This window comes from Salvelinus sp. IW2-2015, linkage group LG28 (genome assembly GCF_002910315.2).
Source record: "Salvelinus sp. IW2-2015 linkage group LG28, ASM291031v2, whole genome shotgun sequence".
Lineage (NCBI taxonomy): Eukaryota > Metazoa > Chordata > Actinopteri > Salmoniformes > Salmonidae > Salvelinus > Salvelinus sp. IW2-2015.
In genome coordinates, this window is record NC_036868.1 from 16,859,943 (window position 1) to 16,881,094 (window position 21,152).

The following is a 21,152-nucleotide window of genomic DNA, read 5'->3' on the forward strand; positions in this document are numbered from 1 at the left end:
TTTTTCATTGGCAAACTTGCCAGCCACAAACACTGACACTACACATCCAAGTATATCTGACCAAATTATGAAAGACAAGAATTGTAATTTTGAATTCCTTAAAGTGAGTGTGGAAGAGGTGAAAAAATGATTGTTGTCTATCAACAATGACAAGCCACCGGGGTCTGACAACTTGGATGGAAAATGACTGAGGATAATAGCGGACGATATTGCCAGTCCTATTTGCCATATCTTCAATTTATGCCTACTGTCATGCCCTGACCTTAGTTATCTTTGTTTTCTTTATTATTTTGGTTAGGTCAGGGTGTGACGAGGGTGGTATGGGTATTTTTGTCTTGTCTAGGGTTTTTTGTATATCTATGGGGTTTTGGTATTGTCTAGGTAAATGTAAGTCTATGGTGGCCTGAGTTGGTTCCTGATTGGGGATCCTATTTAGGTTGCCATTTTCCATTTTGGTTTTGTGGGTTATTGTCTATGTGATGTTGCATGTCTGCACTCAGTGTTTATAGTGTTCACGTTCRTTTTGTTGTTTTGTATTAGTTTGTTCAGTATATTTCTTTATTAAAAGAAGTATGTATTATAATCACGCTGCGCCTTGGTCTCCTCACTACGACGAACGTGACACCTACTTGAAAATGTGTGCCCTCAGGCCCGGAGGGCAGCAAAAGTAATTCCGCTACCTAAGAATAGTACAGCCCCCTTCACTGGTTCAAATAGCCRACCAATCATCCTGTTACCAACCCTTAGTAAAGTTTTGGAAAACATTGTGTTTGACCAGATACAATTCTATTTTACAGTAAACAAATTGCCAACAGACTTTCAGCACGCTTATAGGGAAGGACATTCAACAAGCACAGCACTTACACAAATTACTGATGATTGGTTGAGAGAAATTGATGATAAAAAGATTGTGGGGGCCATTTTGTTAGACTTCAGTGAGACTTTTGACATTATCCATCATAGTCTGCTGCTGGAAAAACGTATGTGTTATGGCTTTACACCCCCTGCTATATTGTGGATACAGAGTTACCTGTCTAACAGAACACAGAGGGTGTTCTTTAATGGAAGCCTCTCCAACATAATCCAGGTAGAATCAGGAATTCCCCATGGCAGCTGTCTAGGCCCCATACTTTTTTCAATCTTTACTCACGACATACCACTGGCTTTGAGTAAAGCCAGTGTGTCTATGTATGCAGATGACTCAACACTATTATACACGTCAGCTACTACAGAAACTAAAATGACTGCAACACTAAACAAAGAGCTGCAGTTAGTTTCAGAATGGATTGCAAGGAATAAGTTAGTACTAAATATTTCAAAAACTAAAGGCATTGTGTGTGGGACAAATCATTGTGTAAATTTAGCAAGTTGAGGTGACTAAACTGCTTGGAGTAACCCTGGATTGTAAACTGTCATAGTCAAAACATATTGATACAACAGTAGCTAAGATGGGGAGAAGTCTGTCCATAATAAAGCGCTGCTCTACTATCTTGACAGCACTATCAACAAGGCAGGTCCTACAGGCTATAGTTTTGTCGCACCTGGACTACTGTTCAGTCTTGTGGTCAGGTGCCGCAAAGAGGGACTTTTGAAAGGTATTAACATGTTGAAAAGCACCGAGCTGTCTGTTTAAACGACTAGCACACAGTTCAGACACCCATGCAYACCCCACGAAACATGTCACCAATGGTCTCTTCACAGTCCCCAAGTCCAGAACAGACCATGGGAGGCGCACAGTTATACATAGAGCCAAGACTACATGGAACTCTATTCCACATCAGGTAACTGATGCAAGCAGTAGAATCAGATTTATTTTAAATACAGATAAAAATACACCTTCTGGAACAGCGGGGACTTTGAAGAAACACAAACATACGCACAGACACATGCATACACACACACATTATATTTGTGTTGATTTTGTGTTGTAGATATGTGGTAGTGGAGTATGGGCCTGAGGGCACACACTTAATGTGTTGTGAATTCTGTAATGAATGTATTTTAATGTTTTAGAAATGGTATAACTGCCTTAATTTCTCCAGACCCCAGGAAGAGTAGCTGCTGCCTTGGCATTAGCTAATGGGGATCCTTAATAAATACAAATACAAAGCGTTATGTTTGCGGTAAATCCAACACATCACTGAGTACAACTGTTCATATTTTCAGGAATGGTTGTAGCTGCATCATGTTATGTCATTATGGGGTATTGTGTGTAGATGGGTGAGAGAGAAAAAAGTCAATTTAATACATTTTGAATTCAGGCTGTAACACTACTAAATGTGGAATAAGTCAAGGGGTATGAATACTTTCTGAAGACACTGTAATTTGTATGTCCCCTAACAGCTCACATGAGGACATTGTGGCCATGATCCAAAAAGGGGACCGCTCCAAGTTCGATGTGGAGGTGCTGAAACAGCTACAGAAGCTACAACCAGAGAAGCATGAGGTGCGTGCCGGCACAGGAATCCCTGCCAAGTTCATTGGTTAATTTCAAGCGGCCACACTGTATTTCTAGATCTAAATACATTTTCTGTTTTCGATAGCGACATAGTGTTGGGAACCAAATGTTTGTGTTCAGTTTATGTTCATAGGAAAGTTGTTTTTTCCCCACCACTCAGATGGATAACCTCACGTCCTACCAAGGAGAGAGAAAGAAGTTAGCTGGTGTGGACCAGTTTTATCTCCAGCTCCTAGCTGTTCCATGGTAAAGATCTCCACAGCTTAATAGCGTTCAATGAACTAGGACAGATTCACCCTGGATGTTGACCGTGGTCGTGTGTATGTGTTTGACCCCAGCTACGCCCTGAGGATCGAGTGCATGTTGCTGTGTGAGGAGATCAGCTCAGTGTTACAGATGATGCAACCTAAAGCTGAGCTGCTGGATGAGGCCTGTGAGAGTAAGTCCAGGCACCAGGCTGCCTGCCCTACCACTCTCATCACCCCTACGACTAATTAAAATTCCTTTTATTTTATTCTCTTTAATCGGTTATTATTTCTATCCTATAAGGTCTGAGGGTGAGCACTCGACTGCCAAGCTTCTGCAAGCTCATTCTGGACGTTGGAAACTTCCTTAACTACGTAAGAATCCATAACATGTGATGCCATATAGTACTAAACTCAGCAAAAAAAGAAACGTCCTCTCACTGTCAACTGCGTTTATTTTCAGCAAACTTAACATGTGTAAATATTTGTATGAACATAAACAATATTCAACAACTGAGAAATAAACTGACAAGTTCCACAGACATGTGACTTAACAGAAATGGAATAATGTGTCCCTGAACAAAGGGGATCAAAATCAAAAGTAACAGTCAGTATCTGGTGGCCACCAGCTGCATTAAGTACTGCAGTGCATCTCCTCCTTATGGACTGCACCAGATTTGCCAGTTCTTGCTGTGAGATGTTACCCCACTCTTCCACCAAGGCACCTGCAAGTTCCCGGACATTTCTGGGGGAATGGCCCTAGCACACACCCTCCGATCCAACAGGTCCCAGACGTGCTCAATGGGATGAGATCCGGGCTCTTCGCTGGCCATGGCAGAACACTGACATTCCTGTCTTGCAGGAAATCACGCACAGAACAGAAGTATGGCTGGTGGCATTGTCATGCTGGAGGGTCATGTCAGGATGAGCCTGCAGGAAGGGTACCACATGAGGGAGGAGGATGTGCTTCCCTGTAACGCACACGCTTGAGATTGCCTGCAATGAAACAAGCTCAGTCCGATGATGCTGTGACACACCGCCCCAGACCATGACGGACCCTCCACCTCCAAATTGATCCCGCTCCAGAGTACAGGCCTGGTGTAACGCTCATTCCTTCGACAATAAACGCGAATCCGACCATCACCCCTGTTGAGACAAAACCGCGACTCGTCAGTGAAGAGCACTTTTTGCTAGTCCTGTCTGGTCCAGCGACGGGGGATTTATGCCCATAAGCAACGTTGTTGCCGGTGATGTCTGGTGAGGACCTGCCTTACAACAGCCTACAAGCCCTCAGTCCAGCCTCTCTCAGCCTATTGCGGACAGTCTGAGCACTGATGGAGGGATTGTGCGTTCCTAGTGTAACTCAGGCAGTTGTTGTTGCCATCCTGACCTGTCCCGCAGGTGTGATGTTCGGATGTACCGATCTTGTGCAGGTGTTGTTACACGTGGTCTGCCACTGGAGACGATGAGCTGTTCGTCTTGTCTCCCTGTAGCGCTGTCTTAGGCGTCTCACAGTAAGGACATTACAATTTATTGCCCTGGCCACGTCTGCAGAGTCAGTAGGATGGCCTCTTTAGTGTCCTAAGTTTTCATAGCTGTGACCTTAATTGTCTACCGTAAGCTGTTAGTGTCTTAATGACCGTTCCACAGGTGCATGTTCATTAATTGTTTATGGTTCATTGAACAAGCATGGGAAACAGTGTTTAAACCCTTTACAATGAAAATCTGTGAAGTTATTTGGATTTTTATGAATTATCTTTGGATTTTTATGAATTAAACGTCCCTTTTTCAGGGTTCCTGAAACCCTGAACCCTATAACCAAACCAAAAATGATGGTCTCATAACAACATAGTTCTCTCACTAACAACTAACAATCTGTCTATCTCTGTTCTACAGGGGAGCCACACGGGGAACGCTGAGGGCTTCAAGATCGGAACCCTGCTGAAGCTCACTGAGACCAAGGCCAATAAAAGTCGCATTACGCTGCTCCACCACATCCTACAGGATGCTGAGCAGAACCATGATGACCTGTTGAACCTTCCAGATGATTTAGAGATCTGTGAAAAGGCTGCTGGGTATTGGAAAAAGCTGTATACAACATTGTGGAGTCTAATCAAAGCTTGACACGGAGGCTATGCTAACCTTACCAAGTTTATTGTTTACTTCCACAGTGTGAATCTGGAGTCTATCCAGACAGAGGTGAGCTCGCTCATCAAGCGGTTGACAGATTCAGAGAAGAAGGTGGCTTCCTCTTCTGTGGAGGACATCAAGGAGCAGTATCTAACTGCAATGCAGGTGGGTTGCAATACCTCTCCTCACCACCAGAGAGCAGGTGACTTTGTAGTTTCGTACAAGCGCCCCTTTAATGGTGTTAGAGATTTGTGACTTCATCGGGATTGTTGCCAGATCATAACTAAATAAATCCCCCTGAATTGGCTGTCTACTCTAGGGAAGCCTGGAGGCCTGCAGGGAGCTGGAGGAGAGGTTTTTCTCCATTGACAGGAAGAAGGAGGACCTGGCACTGTATCTGTGTGAGGACTCATCTCGTCTCTCTCTGGAGGAGCTGTTCAGCACTATAAAGACCTTCAGGGGACTCTTCATCAAAGCTCTCAAGGTGAGAGAAACAAATAACTAATGGACCTACTTCACCTATTGACGTTCCTATATAAAACCATTCAAAGTATATCTTTCTGTGTTTATTCCACAAACCGGGTCATACATTTTGACTGCATAGGTCCTCCAATTTTGTTCCGATATTTAATACCACATTGCTATGGTTTCACATTCTGGATACCTGTACTATTGTGTGTTTTCTCTTGCTTTTTTAAATCCCAGGACAATCAGACCCGCCGAGAGCAAGCCATCAAGGCAGAGAAGAGGAAGAAACAGCAGGAGGAGGAGGATTCCAAGCGACCAAGAGGGGATAACGGGAAAATAAGTGAGTCTAACCGCCAGCCAACACACCAAATAACACTGTTACCTCAAGGCACTCCCTGGTGACTATAGTCATAACTCAACAGTGTCCCGTTACCAACATCATAATCATACATGGATCATGTGTAGCTTCTGAAAGGGATTCTCCCTGGCTGTGTCTCAATAGTCTTCAGAAGATCCCTTTCCCCGTCTCCTCCTCCTTCATCTGCATTGATCTAGAAGAACTGGGGAGATGAAAGCATTCCTCACAAAATAGAAGGTTCCATTGCCTTTAACTGTCCAGTCTTTCAGTGCAGATTAAGGAAAGGAGACTAGGAAATTATGCCACTTTCTAAGGACAGTTGACACCTATAAGTGCATGTTTGATAATTGCAGTTCACCAGTCCAAATTCAAACGCACTACCAGAGCATTGCATGTATCAGGGTGGACTGTTTTGAGATGAACTCTCTCTCTCTCAATCCCAGTTCGTAAAGCCCCCCCGGTCCAGGAAGAGGGCTGCATAATCGACCACCTGCTGTCTGACATCAGGAAGGGCTATGCACTGAGGAAGACCAGGCCCCAGGCCGACAGGACAAGCCTGCCCTCTGCAGACAAGAAAAGGGACAGCAGTCTGTCGGGTGAGCATGAGGATGGGACTGGCCATTGATTCTGCTGCTGCCTCGAGCTGTTTGAAAGATATTACTAAGGCCCTGTCCAGAAACACCCTCTTACCTCTAAGCACTAGGCACTTGTGTAGATCTGAAAGGCTTGCATGTAGAATGTAGAGGAGGTTTGTAGAGGAGGTAAATGTAGTTAGTTGTGCTTTATGTTAATATCTTTAATGAATAATTTTCCTCTCTCTCCTCCCCTAGAGCAGGGCACACAGCCTGAGGGATTGTCTGCTATAGATGCTAAAGATGGAGATGAAGTTGAAAAGGTGACATCACCCAATGACCAAAGACAACAAGACAGAGATTCAGTCGTAGGGGAGTCCTCATCCGGCCTCCCCACACACCCCTCACTCATATCACGTTCACCCGAAACCTTAGGCCCCTCAGACCTCCATACCACCACCAAGGACCAGGGAACCTGTGATCACACACAGAGTGAGGACCTCAAACCTGGGATGGATTCCTTGGCTGACCGCCTGGTCGAGGAGGAGTCCCCAGAGGTGGAGAGGGTTAAGGCTGCTGATTCAGAGGTTGAGGATGTGAACAGGAAGGCATTCTCAGCTGGTGGGGATGGTCCAAAGAGCGGAGACACAGAGATAGATGGGAACCAGGAAAGTGGGGCTGATGGAAAGGGGTTAGAGGAGAGTCAATCATCAGAGTCCCCCTCAAACACAGCTGCTGGTGACGCAGAGCCCAAACAACAGGCACAGAAACGGGGGGATACTAAGAGACATAACGAAGGTAATRTCTTCAGAACTAGCCTCATCTCGATAGAAAATGAACCATTCTTGCTTATCTTGATTTTTTTTGTCCTGTAAGGAAAACTTTGTTTCTTGTTTTTAATTCCCTAAAAATAGACATGAGCTATGGAAAAGGCCACACTAAACCTAAAAAGAGTTGTGTGTTACATTGAGGTAGGTTCTCCTCCTTTCAGGCTTTTCAGAATCCCAGAAACACCATCCACTAATCCTGCATGGATCTAACCAAGTCATTGGTGGGGCGGCAGGTAGCCTAGTGGTTAGAGCTTTGGACTTGTAACCGAGAGGTTGCAAGATCAAATCCCTGAGCTGACAAGGTAAACATCTGTCGTTCTGGCCCTGAACAAGCAGTTAACCCACTGTTCCTAGGCCATCATTGAAAATAAGAATTTGTTCTTAACTGACTTAGTTAGTTTAGCCTAGTTAAAAAAAAAACTGGTTTCCTTTCAATTCTATGTCTTGTCCATCCTGCATATCCCTCCCCTTTCCTCATTGACCTTTCATACGCCACTTGCAGTTACTGTTCCTGCTTCAACTCTCTTCCATGTCTGGGGGGTATGTGGTGTTTTTAGCCTGGCTGGTTGGTGCTTTATGGATGACTCGCAGGGGCTTTTTGTTGGTGTATATTGTCTGTCAGCTAGCACTGGGTGGTTGGAGATTTGTAGGCTTGCCATCATTGGATCCCCCCAGTACCCAAGGTGACCTTATGATGGGAGATGTGATACACCTCGCGCTTGGCGGAACGCATACCGACCTACTGAACACTGCAGGACCTCAGCCGAACTGCCTGTTCTCCCTACCAACAACCACCACCACACACAAACACATGCACGTGCACACACACACACACAGAGTAAATCATTGAGTTAGATCAGATCTGGGCCATTGGTTTTGTGGGTCATTTCTAGGTTGTTATTGATTCACTCGGTTTGAGCAACATTTTGTGTATTTTACATGTAGTGTCTAACAAGGAACAGGCCTCTATAAAAAATGATGTTGCATTTGACGTTAAGAACAACCCACTGGGCACAGACGTCATCTATTCCACATTGGTTCAATGTAATTTCATTGAAATGGCGTGGAAACAACAATGATTCAACCAGTGTGAGCCCCGTGGGAATTTACTACTGCAAACTAATCCTTTTTACCAGATTTTCCCCCATTTGTTGTTTCTTTTATGAATTTTTGCCCCCATTTTTATTTTATTTTATAAATGAACATGTCAGGGAAGCAGTTTGTTGTCAATGTGCTGTAAATCTTTGTCACTCTGCTAAGGGATGTTAAAATCACAGATGTCCCCTGAAGATGACATTTCTGTGGGGTCTATGGGTCTATTATCTTCTAACCACCAGTGTGCAGTCTGGAGAGAGGGACTGCTATGGGTCTGACGCTCAATACACTTTCCTTGTTATGTAAACACTTGAGGCAGAAGTTGCCCTTATTCACAGAGTACCATTTATCGTTAGGGCAATTCAAATATCTGACCCTAGATCAGTTGTTAGGGGACAATTCTACCTACTTCACCTGAACGTACACAGCTTCACTAAAATCCCACAATGTCAAGCTTAAGCTATATTTGTGTCCTTGTCTCCATTGTTTGGGGGTGCTTCCTTTCCATGCGCTCTCATCTTGTTGATTTACTTTACTTATTCCTTTCAGCTCCTAGTGTAGCAATGGGTCTCAATGGTCTATCCTCTTGTATTCTGGGTGAAATTAAATTAGCTATAGCTGTGTGGTTGGTATGTGCAACATCACTGATTCTATCTTGTATCTCTATTTCTAGGTGGACGCAAGAAGAAGGACAAGGCCAAAGGCAAAAAGAAACCATGAATGTTGACGCCATCTTCCAGTGCTCCACCCGTCTGCCAAACAAATACTATGGTATACATTATACTGTACTTACAAATATCTATATCAGCCATGCATGTTTCCCCCACTTTTTTCAAAGGATTACCTAACGAACCTAGGTGATGCTTGTTTTTCAAAATGGAGACTTCCTTATTGCACCCCCTATAGTGGGGTCTTTGTATTATTTACTACGTCAATAACAGGATTTGGCAATGATATGACAGGAACTGCTTTGCAACCAGCCCCAGGAAGTATGGATGATGATGATGATGATGGGATCATTTGCATGTTACAATTTCATCATGGACATTCAATGTATTTGACACAATTTCATTGAAATATTATACATTATTTGATGAAAATCAACATGTCTATGTATAGAATGTTTCAATTTGATACTGAGACAAATGTTTACAGTAGGTCTACATGTTATGTTTACTTGTTGATACAGACTCTCGTTTAATTTGGCAAATAGAGGGCCCCTCATTTAATTTGGCAAATAGAGGGCCTCTTGCCTACAGCCAAGCATTGGTGTAATGACTGTAATGAATATTGGTTCATGATCAGTTAGCCATTAAATATTGACAAGGTAACAGCATAGATAGATCATAATAATAAACTCACCTGTTTTTCCAGACACAACAATGTTATAGTGATAATTTGCTATAGTCTCTTTTTTAACAGTAACAGTTATTGTTTCTTATTGCACTCTGCATTAACAATGTCATTTAAAAAAGGTATGCTAATCAGGGATTTAGTAGGCTATAAAAAATACTCTACATACAATAAAATAATCTGATACACTCCATGCATTTTTTTATTCGATTTGTCTATCTCGTTTATATGTGTGTGCTAATAGCTATGTTCACRGTTAAAATTGTTGCATATGGCCGGTCCACTGGTTCAACATAGTGCGCGCAACGTGTGCGAGTAGTTTCATCCAAACGAGACTAGCGCTCCGAGAATGAACTATGAATTCTCATTGGCTCTCGCTTTCGTGGTAGTCTTGAACAACTGATAAGGGTCTGACAGTAAATATAGACACGAGATCATGTGCAGTCTAGACTACGGTTGGTGTACCCCCTCGACATCAGGCGGCAAACCCGTTTTTGGTTAGACCGGACTCTTCTTGAGCACTGAGGGGACATTTTTCTCATCACATACGAGTTGTCAGGATAAATATGTCTCACAAAAGTTGTTATACAAACCCTGGCACAGGGGGGAAGCGACCTCGAAACGACAAGGGGAACAAGGTGACAGTTGTACTTGGTGCACAATGGGGCGATGAAGGGAAGGGAAAAGTGGTCGACTTGTTGGCGACAGAGTCGGACATCATTTGCAGATGCCAGGTGAGGAAACAAAAATACATAAAGAAATGTACTCATTGTTTTATGTGTCTGCGTTTTTCTTTATTTGAGAAGTTTGCACTTGCAAGACCTTTATGTTTATTTGGACACATTGTTTTACGCACCTGTTAACAATTCCAGCTGCTCCGCTGTGCAACTCTATGCAATGTCAGTCAGTGTAAAGTAGGTGCCATTGTGAAAACTGTATCTATTGATTCATAGTGCCTTAACGTTAACTTTGTTTCCAGGCGCATGAGAGAAAGCAGATTGGGCATTAATAACTATTTCAACCCAGCACCGTGAAATGTTGGGTTGAAAGACCCTGTGTTTATTCAAGGAAATACCCGTCTGTTGTAACATGAACCCGGCTCAACAGGAGTTAGGAGCTCTTTTTATGTGCTTAAGGGCTAGGGTCCTTTTTTCAGAATTTCTGCCTGACTGACGTGACCAAAGTAAACTGCCTGTTACTCAGGACCAGCCATGATATGCATATAATTGGTACCATTGGATAGAAAACACTTTGAAGTTTGTAGAAATGTTAAAATAATGTATGAGACTATAACACAATTGATATGGTAGCCGRAAATCCAAAGAAAAACAAACCAGATTTTTTTTGTTGAGATCCCATGCTCTTTCAAAGAAAAGCTATGGGTAAGATGCAATTCCAGCTTCCAGATTGCAATTCCTAAGGCTTCCACTAGATGTCAAGTCTTTGTTCAAGGTTTCGGGCTTGTTTCTTCCACAAAGAGGAAGAATTTTGAGTTTTGGTACAAGGAGTCACAGTTGGAAATCAGTCTGTGGGCGCGCACTTGCCAATTTTACTTTTCTATTGAACATACTTCTTTCCGTATGAAATATTATAGTTTAATTACATTTTAGGGTACCTGAGGATTAAATAGAAACTTTGTTTTAACAAAGCGCTTTAGCGGTAGCTTTTTGGATTCCTTTGCATGTTGAACGAGTGGATTACTGAAATCGGTGGTGTAACGGATGTGAAATGGCTCGCTAGTTAGCGGTGGTGCGCGTTAATAGCGTTTCAATCGGTTACGTCACTCGCTTTGAGACCTTGAAGTAGTGGTTCCCCTTGCTCTGCAAGGGCCGCGGCTTTTGTGGAGCGATGGGTAACGACGCTTCGTGGGTGACTGTTGTTGATGTGTGCAGAGGGTCCCTGGTTCGCGCGAGGGGACGGACGTAAAGTTATACTGTTACAGTGGCACCAACTAAACAGACTTTTTGGGATATAAAGAAGGATTTTATCTAACAAAACGACCATTACTATTTCCTACATTGTAGAATAATTGTGAAGACATCAATACTATGAAATAACACATATGGAATCACATAGAAACCAAAAAAGTGTTAAACAAATCAAAATATATTTTATTTTTGACATTCTTCAAAGTAGCCACCCTTTGTCTTGATGACAGCTTTGCACACATTCTTGGCAGTCTCTCAACCAGCTTCACCTGTAAAAATGCTTTTCCAACAGTCTTAATGGACTTCCCACATATGCTGAGCATTTGTTGGATGCTCTTCCTTCACTCTGCGGTCCAACTCATCCCAAAAAAATCTCAATTGGGTTGAGGTCGGGTGATTGTGAAGGCCAGGTCATCTGATGCAGCACTCCATCACTCTCCTTCTTGGTAAAATAGCCCTTACTCAGCCTGGAGGTGTGTTGGGTCATTGTCCTGTTGAAAAACAAATGATAGTCCCATGAAGCGCAAACCAGATGTGATGGCGTATCGCTGCAGAATGCTGTGGTAGCCATGATGGTTAAGTGTGACTTATTTAGAATTCAAGAATTAAACAGTGTCACCAGCAAAACACCCACACACCATCACACCTCCTCCTCCATGCTTCACATTGGGAACTATACATGCGGAGATCATCCTTTCACTTACTCTGCGTCTCACAAAGACACGGCGGTTGGAACCAAAAATCTAAAATTTRGACTCATCAGACCGAAGGACAGATTTCCACCGGTCTAATGTCCATTGCTCGTGTTTCTTGGCCCAAGCAAGTCTCTTCTTATTATTGGTGTCCTTTAGTAGTGGTTTCTTTGCAGCAATTCGACCATGAAGGCCTGATTCATGCGGTCTCCTCTGAACAGTTGATGTTGAGATGTGTCTGTTACTTGAACTCTGTGAAGCATTTATTTGGTCTGCAATCTGAGGTGCAGTTAACTCTAATGAGCTTATCCTGTGCAGCAGAGGTAACTCTGGGTATTTMTTTTGTGTTGTCGGTACTCATGAGAGCCAGTTTCATCATATCACTTGATGGTTTTTGCAACTGCACTTGAAGAAACTTTCAAAGTTCTTGAAATTTTCCTCATTGATTGACCTTCATGTCTTAAAGTAATGTTTCTCTTTGCTTATTTGAGCTGTTCTTTCCATAATAGGGACTTGGTATTTTACCAAATAGGGCTATCTTCTGTATACCACCCCTACCTTGTCACAACACAACTGATTGGCTCAAATGCATTAAGAAGGAGAGGCATTCCACAAATGACCTTTTAACAAGGCACACCTTTTAATTTAAATGCATTCCAGGTGACTACCTCATGAAGCTTGTTGAGAGAATGCCAAGAGTGTGCAAAGYTGTCAGCAAGGCAAAGGGTGGCTACTTAGAAGAATCTCAAAAATAAAATATATTTTGATTTGTTTAACAYGTTTTTGGTTACTACGGGATTCCATATGTGTTATTTCRTAGTTTTGATGTCTTCACTATTATTCTACAATGTAGAAAATAGTAAAAATAAAGAAAAACCCTGCAATTAGGTGTGTCCAAACTTTTGACTGGTACTGTACATTTTTTTTAAGTAGTGAGGCACCGCCCCTAACGCTCTAATGGACGGGCTGCCACTGAGCCCGTCAGCTCACACTTTATAGATTGCTAGGTAAGTTAGCCAGCTATCTGAACCTTGTAGTAATTATAGCAAAATGCAAATTGTTTTTTCCATCCCTTGGAACATTTGTAACGTCAGTATTTTTCTAGATTTATTCTTTCATACTAGCCTCACGTTGTTCAATCCGTATTCATTTTCAGTGCTCCGGTGGAAATCATTTGAATCAAGAACATTCTGGTCCTTTGACTGACAAATCAACACTAGTCTTTGTTGGAAAGTAGCCTTACAAATATGGCAGAGCGTATTTATAGTAAGCTTCTGCTGATGACAGATGTCTTAATGTTTATTTACTGTAATTGGCAGAGGTGTTACACGTGTTAACATTAGCACATTTAGTTTCCTCGTTGTCATTGCCGAAGGAAGAGATTGCGACTGGTATTGGTAAACCTGACAGCATAAATCTGTGATCCCACTGGTGGAGACGTAAGAGGGGTTCCTGCAGAAAGACAGGATTGAAATACAGCTGCAGAGGGGATACTGGAAGTAACAACATACTGTACACATAACATTTAGGACAATGATGCAAGGTCCTATATGTAACGTTTAAAGTCCTCAAACAAAGATGCTTCAAATTGTGTGTATTGTTGTGAAATTGTTAGATATTACTTGCTGAATATTACTGCACTGTTGGAGCTAGAAACACAAGCATTTCGCTACACCCGCAATAACATCTGCTAAACATGTGTATCTGACCAATAAGATTTGATTTGATTTGAGTGTYAGTTTGGGATGCCCCCATTTCTCCAGTGTGCCTGCCAGCCTAGGGGATAAAGAGGAGTCACATGCCTGGGGAAGCATGGATACATGAGAAGGGCAGACTGCACTCCAATCCCCATATCCCAGACTACATGGAGTACGTGTGTGTGGGGGTGTCGTGTCACCTTGTCCCGATCATTGCTGCTGCTAAAATAGCTACTAGTCTAGTTCTGCAGACTGCCAGTTAGTTTGCTCTGGGGAAAAATATTTCCGCAGGCACCCCTCCCCCCTTGGCATGTTATAGAGTGACTAGTCAGTCTTGTGTATCTGCAGGCAGGGGGGGCTGGAACAGAGAAGAGGGGATTAGGGGAGGAGGGGGTGGCCTAGATAGGGGAGACTTGTTGGATGAGATAAGATAACCCATACATTTGTTGCATTCCTGAGTGCCCTCTCCGTTCTTCTTGTTTTTCGGACCACAGGGCGGTAACAACGCAGGTCACACGGTGGTCGTGGATGGGAAGGAATATGACTTCCACCTCCTCCCCAGTGGGATCATCAACTCCAAAGCTGTTTCTGTGATCGGTGTGTACATTTCTATTCCCTATCACCAGCAGTTTGCCACTGTTCACCCTGACCAGTCACTCTGCTCTTTGGTTTGCCAGTAAGATGTAGGCCTACTGTCAAATCATTCAGTACCAGTCAAAAGTTTGGACACCTACTCATTCAATTTCTACATTGTAGAATAATAGTGAAGACATCAAAACTATGAAATAACACATATGAAATCATGTGGTAACCAAAAAAGTGTTAAACAAATCAAAATAKATTTTAGATTTTAGATTCTTGAATATAGCCACCCTTTGTCATGATGACAGCTTTGCACACTCTTGGCATTCTCTTAACCAGCTTCACCTGGAATGCTTTTCTAACAGTCTTGAAGGAGTTCCCACATATGYTGAGCACTTTTTGGATGCTCTTCCTTCACTCTGTGGTCCAACTCATCCCAAACCATCTCAATTGGGTTGGGGTCGGGTGATTGTGTAGGCCAGGTTATCTGATACAGCACTCCATCACTCTCCTTCTTGGTAAAATAGCCCTTACACAACCTGGAGTTATGTTGGGTCATTGTCCTGTTGAAAACAAATGATATTCCCAATAAGCGCAAACCAGATGGGATGGCGTATCGCTGCAAAATGCTGTGGTAGCCATGCTGGTTAAGTCTGCCTTGAATTCTAAATAAATCCCAGATAGTGTCACCGGCAAAGCACCATCACACCTCCTCCTCCATGCTTCACGGTGGGAACCACACATGCRGAGATCATCCATTCACGTACTCTGCGTCTCACAAAGACACAGCAGTTGCAACCAAAAATCTCAAATTTGAACTCAGACCAAAAGACAGATTTCCACCAGTCAAATGTCCATTGCTCGTGTTTCTTGGCCCAAGCAAGTCTCTTGCTTTTAGTAGTTGTTTCTTTGCCGCAATTCGACCATGAAGGCCTGATTCACGCAATCGTTTAGTAGTGGTTTCTTTGCAGCAATTTGACCATAAAGGCCTGATTCACGCAGTCTCCTCTGAACAGTTGATGTTGAGACTGTTAAGCATTTATTTGGKCTTCCTTTCCTGTGGTGGTCCTCATGAGAGCCAATTTCATCATAGCGCTTGATGATTTTTGCAACTGCACTTGAAGAAACTTTAAAAGTTCTTGACATTTTCCGTATTGGCTGACCTTCATGTCTTAAAGTAATGATGGACTGTCGTTTCTCTTTGCTTATTTGAGCTGTTCTTGCCATAATATAGACTTGGTCTTTTACCAAATAGGTCTATCTTCTGTATACCACCCTTACCTTGTCACAACACAACTGATTGGCTCAAACGCATTAAGAAGGGGAAAAAATCCACAAATTAACTTTTAACAAGGCACACCTGTTAATTGAAATGCATTCCAGGCAACTACCTCATGAAGCTGGTTGAGAGAATGCCAAGAGTGTGCAAAGCTGTCATCCAGGCAAAGGGTGGCTACTTTGAAGAATCTCAAATATAAAATACACTTTTTTGGTTACTACATGATTCCGTGTGTGTTATTTCATAGTTTTGATGTCTTCACTATTATTCTACAATGTAGAAAATTGTCAAAATAAAGAAAAACCCTGCAATGAGTAGGTGTGTCCAAACTTTTGACTGGTACTGTATATGAAAATCATATCAAATCGCATCTATTTTTACACAAAACATCCCTTCTGTCTCTGCAGGCAACGGTGTGGTCATTCATCTGCCAGGCTTGTTAGAAGAAGCGGAAAAAAATGAAAAGAAAGGTTGGGAGATTCAGGTGTCAATGTTAAGTGGAGTAATTAGCCTATAGTTTGTCTTAGATTGTTCACATTGATCATCTCTTTAGAAAGGAACAGCAGTCAGCAGATGAGAGGACAGAGTGATTTTGCCTAACTGTTTTATGTTTCCTTCCCACAGGCCTTAAAGACTGGGAGAAGAGACTGATCATCTCAGACAGGGCCCACATTGGTAACTAACTGTCTCATGGGAAAACAGCTGCATTTAAAAGAGAGGGCAAAGGACATGTAGTTCAGATAGCACTTTAATCAGACGAACAAGCACAGTAACGGATGTGATTATTGCTGATTGTTCGCAAATCAATTGCTAATTGATGTATATGTTTGTACTTCATGTCGTTGGTGTTGTGMCAGCAGTTTGTCAACAGTTGTTGCAGATAATTATAGAACATGGAGATACATTTATCCCATAGTCTCTCATGTTGCTTACATGTTCCAATGACATGTTCTGTTGTTGTGTTTATGTGTCCATGGTGTGAAATAACCTGTTTACCCTTTGGACAGTGTTTGACTTCCACCAGGCAGTCGACGGGCTCCAGGAGGTACAGAGACAAGCACAGGACGGGAAAAAGTAAGAACAGTAAATTACACCTTCTTCTGCAGGGCTCAAACAACACTACTAAAGCCTGCAGCTGTAATGCATTGAGATTCATTCATTATGCCAGTGGTGGAAAAAGTACCCAATTGCATTACTTGAGTAAAGTTAAGATACCTTAACAGAAAATGACTAAAGTAAAAGTGAGTCAGCCAATAAAATACTACTTGAGTAAAAGTCTAAAAGTATTTGGTTTTGAATATACAGTACGTAAGTATCAAAAGTAAATGTAATTGCTGAACTATACTTACTGTAGGTATCAAAAGTAAAAGTATAAATCATTTAAAATTCCTTATATTAAGCAATTATTATATATTTTTTTTAATTTACGTATATCCAGGGGAACACTCCAACACTCAGGCATAATTTACAAACGAAACATTTGTGTTTAGTGAATCCGCCAGATCAGAGACAGTAGGGATGAGCAGGGATGTTCTCTTGAGAAGTGCTTGAATTGGACCAATTTTCTATACTGCTAAGCATGAACAATGTAATGAGTACTTTTGGGTGTCAGGGAAAATGTATGAAGTAAAAAGTACATTATTTTCTTTAGAAATGTAGTGCAGTAAAAGTTGTCAAAAATATAAATAGTAAAGTAAAGTGCAGATACCCCAGAAAATAAACATAATTAGTACTTACATGACACCATTGAATAATGCATTGTAAGACTTGTCATGATTTATGATTCATTACAAAGGCATACAATGCTTGTAATGTCTTATTAAGCATTACCTGCAGACTTTAAGTAAAGTGTTACCAGATTAAGTGTTTTATTAGCATTCCTGTAGTGTTGAAATAATTCTAGTGTTATAATTCAACATTTACTTCATACAGTATTGGAACCACAAAGAAAGGCATCGGACCGACATACTCAAGCAAAGCGTCACGTACAGGGCTGCGTATCTGTGACCTCCTAGATGATTTCAAAGAGTTTTCTACAAGGTAAGGTTATGGGGAGTACCAGTTGGCATTTGGCTCTCTGGACAATAGGAACATTTATTAGGAAAATAACAGTATATTCATGTTCTTCTGATGGTGGCTTGGTCCTAGATTCAAGAATCTTGCTCAGCAGTACCAGGCCATGTTCCCCACACTGGTGGTAGATGTTGAAGGTCAGCTGAAGAAATTAAAGGTGAGTTTCATGAGGTGCGCTTTTTTACGTGTTTGTTTGTGTACACTATGTGTTGACATGGCGATGGGGTAAACAACCCCCCTCAGCTAGTAGAAAAAGTCTGTCTGAATTGGGCATACTCCTAACTCATCATAATCATCATCACCACATCATGGGGTGATGTCTAAATTTAGCATCGGAGAAGCAGATGACAATTACAGTAGCTCTGCTCTCATGATCCATCGATCCATACAGTAGGAACAAATCTCACCTATGCACCCTGTCTAACCTTTTAGGAGTATGCTGAGCGGATAAGACCCATGGTGCGAGACGGTGTCTATTTCATGTACGACGCTATTAATGGACCCCCTAAGAAGATTCTGGTGGAGGGCGCGAACGCTGCCCTGCTTGACATTGACTTTGGTAAGGAAATACTATACTCCCCTATGGCTGACCGTACGAGGCGGGTATAGACGCATGAATATGAGTAAGCACTGTTGGCCCGAGAATCATGGTATGTACATAGGGATGGTATGTATCCTTAGAGTAGGTTTGTGTTTGGGTCTACACAGTCCTTGTTTACACCTGTTGACACCACATATAGTCATTATAATGGAATAAGGACATTTCAAAAGTAGACATTGCCCAATAGTTCTGGGTCTGGTGCATATCCAGGAGGCTATCACAAATGCATTCCTTTAAAATCTTGCGCTCGTCTCCCAGGTACATACCCATTTGTGACATCATCAAACTGCACCGTGGGTGGTGTGTGTACAGGACTGGGCATCCCCCCTCTGAACATTGGTGATGTGTACGGGGTGGTGAAGGCCTACACCACTAGGGTGGGCATCGGGGCGTTCCCCACAGAACAAGTCAATGTGAGTCGAACCCCAAACATGATACATTAAATACAAATTAGAGGAGATCTATTTTGTAGAACATGATGTTAGAATTCAACTCGAAGTAGTCAAGTCTACACAGAATAGAGTAGTTGAAGGTCTGATTGCTCAGACCAGCTTCTCTGCTGTCATCCGTCCTTACAGGAGGTTGGGGAGCTGCTGCAGACGCGGGGCCATGAGGTGGGCGTGACCACAGGGAGGAAACGACGCTGTGGTTGGCTGGATCTGGTCATCCTGCGTTACGCCAACATGATAAACGGCTTCACGGCGTGAGTTTCACTGCAGGGTTTGCCCTGCCCTACAGTTGTGCAGTCCTGTATTTTTAATAGAAAAGTTGGGCTACTTTGCCACCTAGTGGATCTTATTGGGAACTTTTAGCTTAGATGCCATTTTTTTATTTAAAAAAATTATAATTATTTAACCTTTATTTAATTAGGGGTTGACAAGAGATTAGAGATATATGTTAAATTTGTACCGTGTTTTTTTCAATAACAGGTTTGCATTAACCAAACTTGATATCCTTGATGTGATGGATGAAATCAAAGTGGGAGTGTCTTATAAACTCAAGGGCAAAAAGATTCCCTATTTCCCAGGTAAGACTGACTGCAAGTGTACATATYCTCTTCATACATGTATACGTGGTGAATCAAACAAAGAAGATGATGTTGGCGTTATAAGATTCATTTGGAAATTGTTAACACAAAACCTTTCTCTATATTCTGTATGACCCATGTCCCCTCAGCTAACATGGACGTCCTGGAGAAAGTGGAGGTGGAGTATGAGAAACTGCCTGGCTGGAAGAGTGACACCTCAGCCTGTAGGAAGTGGGAAGATTTGCCAGTCAAAGCCCAGAACTACATTCGCTTTGTGGAGAACCACGTTGGTGTACCCAGTAAGTATTCTATTCCAAATGCAGGACTTACATGTTATTTTAAAATTMAATAAATCAATACGGAAACATTTTTCAATAGCTCTTAATCAACTTTTTCTCTTTCCAGTCAAATGGGTTGGAGTGGGCAAGGCCAGGGAGTCTATGATCCAGATGTTCTAGGACACAACAAGACCTTTGTCCTTCCTCCTTCCTCTCTCCATGAAGGTGAATTGAGGTGGTATGGCTTTATCTGCTCTGGTCAGATTTCTTCTGTTTTGAAAATGTTTTTTTTTTAAGGGGCAGCAGCAGCTGCACAGACCCCAACTCCTGGACTAACAAACAGGTTCAAATGAGAGTTTGTGCAACCACCATGCTCTACTATACATGGTTCAAAAAGCACAATAAAGTGAGCAAATAATAGTTATATTGATTGTGTCACAGTAGTTCTTCTCTATTGCAATTTACAAACCATGAAATTGTCTTAGGTGAGTTCAAATAGACTTGTTTATGTTCCAATTCCGTTCTTTGCACTGATACAGCATTTTCGTATTTTGTTGAATATTGTTTTGATTTGATATTGCTGTCATGTCAGCTAACCTACGTTGTTTAGACTTGAATTAACATTGGCCAGTATCTGATGTCTACCATAGTACTTGCATGCTAGAACTACAGCTGATATGTAAAACTATTTTGAACAATGCAATGTGCAATGGCCAGAATTAGGTAGTTGTATGACATGTTGTGGTCAAGGTGGAAATCATGTGTCCTGATACTTGTCCATGAACTGAAGTGCAATACTGCATTTTGCTGTCCACACTATGTTGAAAAATCACAGGGATCCTGTTCTTTGCTTCTGTGACACATTTGATTATATAAAACAAATCTATTGTTGTAGCAATTAGAGCTCGGTTTCTATGGATTTTTTTGCCAGTCAAATTGATTTTTTCCCAGTAATAGTATGTCCCCCATTGACACTGTACTGTAACAGCTAAGAAAATGACACTGTTATACCCCAAAAGTTTTCTAGTGCAACACTTTTACAAGTGGAAATCTGATATGCAAATAAATCTGTTACATCACATACATTGATCTGTTGTGTATTATCTATGTTTTGTTTGTCTAGTTTGAGAAACAGACGCCTCACAAGTCCTCAACTGGCAGCGTCATTAAATAGTACCCGCAAAACACCAGTCTCAACGTCAACAGTGAAGAGGCGACTCCGGGACGCTGGCCTTCTAGGCAGAGTTCCTCTCTCCAGTGTCTGTGTTCTTTTGCACATCTTAATCTTTTCTTTTTATTTGCCAGTCTGAGATATGGCTTTTTCTTTGCAACTCTGCCTAGAAGGCCAGCATCCCGGAGTTGCCTCTTCGCTGTTGACGTTGAGACTGGTGTTTTGCAGGTACTATTTAATGAACCTGCCAGTTGAGGACTTGTGAGGCGTCTGTTTCTCAAACTAGACACTCTAATGTACTTGTCCTCTTACTCA

General features: G+C 42.1%; 2 protein-coding genes across 5 annotated transcripts in view; both read left to right on the forward strand.

Moving 5' to 3' along the window:
• The window catches only part of LOC111954108 (inverted formin-2), a 28,113-nt gene extending 18,413 nt beyond the window's left edge, over positions 1–9,700 (forward strand). Inside the window, exons 11-22 of one of the 4 annotated variants that reach the window (XM_070435752.1) lie at positions 2,344–2,446; positions 2,619–2,704; positions 2,797–2,897; positions 3,008–3,078; positions 4,600–4,778; positions 4,875–4,998; positions 5,153–5,317; positions 5,539–5,641; positions 6,103–6,255; positions 6,490–7,029; positions 7,146–7,202; positions 8,830–9,700. In XM_070435752.1, the coding sequence (XP_070291853.1) occupies positions 2,344–2,446; positions 2,619–2,704; positions 2,797–2,897; positions 3,008–3,078; positions 4,600–4,778; positions 4,875–4,998; positions 5,153–5,317; positions 5,539–5,641; positions 6,103–6,255; positions 6,490–7,029; positions 7,146–7,201 (1,681 nt within the window). In that variant the 3' untranslated portion in view covers position 7,202; positions 8,830–9,700. Of the gene's footprint in view, positions 1–2,343; positions 2,447–2,618; positions 2,705–2,796; positions 2,898–3,007; positions 3,079–4,599; positions 4,779–4,874; positions 4,999–5,152; positions 5,318–5,538; positions 5,642–6,102; positions 6,256–6,489; positions 7,030–7,145; positions 7,203–7,222; positions 7,364–8,829 lie in introns of those variants that run through there. The other 3 variants (XM_023973605.1, XM_070435753.1, XM_070435754.1) reach the window with 3 other exon arrangements.
• A 225-nt stretch (positions 9,701–9,925) lies between these two features.
• Positions 9,926–20,569, forward strand: LOC111954583 (adenylosuccinate synthetase isozyme 1 A). The gene is made up of 13 exons (XM_023974428.2): positions 9,926–10,243; positions 14,321–14,423; positions 16,095–16,157; positions 16,312–16,362; positions 16,695–16,761; positions 17,620–17,727; positions 17,836–17,917; positions 18,193–18,319; positions 18,620–18,774; positions 18,940–19,064; positions 19,291–19,388; positions 19,538–19,687; positions 19,794–20,569. Exons 1-13 carry the CDS (start codon positions 10,076–10,078, stop codon positions 19,844–19,846), a joined length of 1,350 nt encoding a protein of 449 aa, XP_023830196.1. The 5' UTR covers positions 9,926–10,075; the 3' UTR covers positions 19,847–20,569.
• Positions 20,570–21,152: the final 583 nt, after the last annotated feature.

Coding starts and splice junctions, on each gene's coding strand:
- LOC111954583 (XM_023974428.2), top strand. CDS start 10,076: ATGTCTCACAAAAGTTGTTATACAAACCCTGGCACAGGGGGGAAGCGA. Junction 10,244..14,320: donor ACATCATTTGCAGATGCCAG/GTGAGGAAACAA, acceptor TTCGGACCACAG/GGCGGTAACAACGCAGGTCA. Junction 16,762..17,619: donor CAAGCACAGGACGGGAAAAA/GTAAGAACAGTA, acceptor TACTTCATACAG/TATTGGAACCACAAAGAAAG.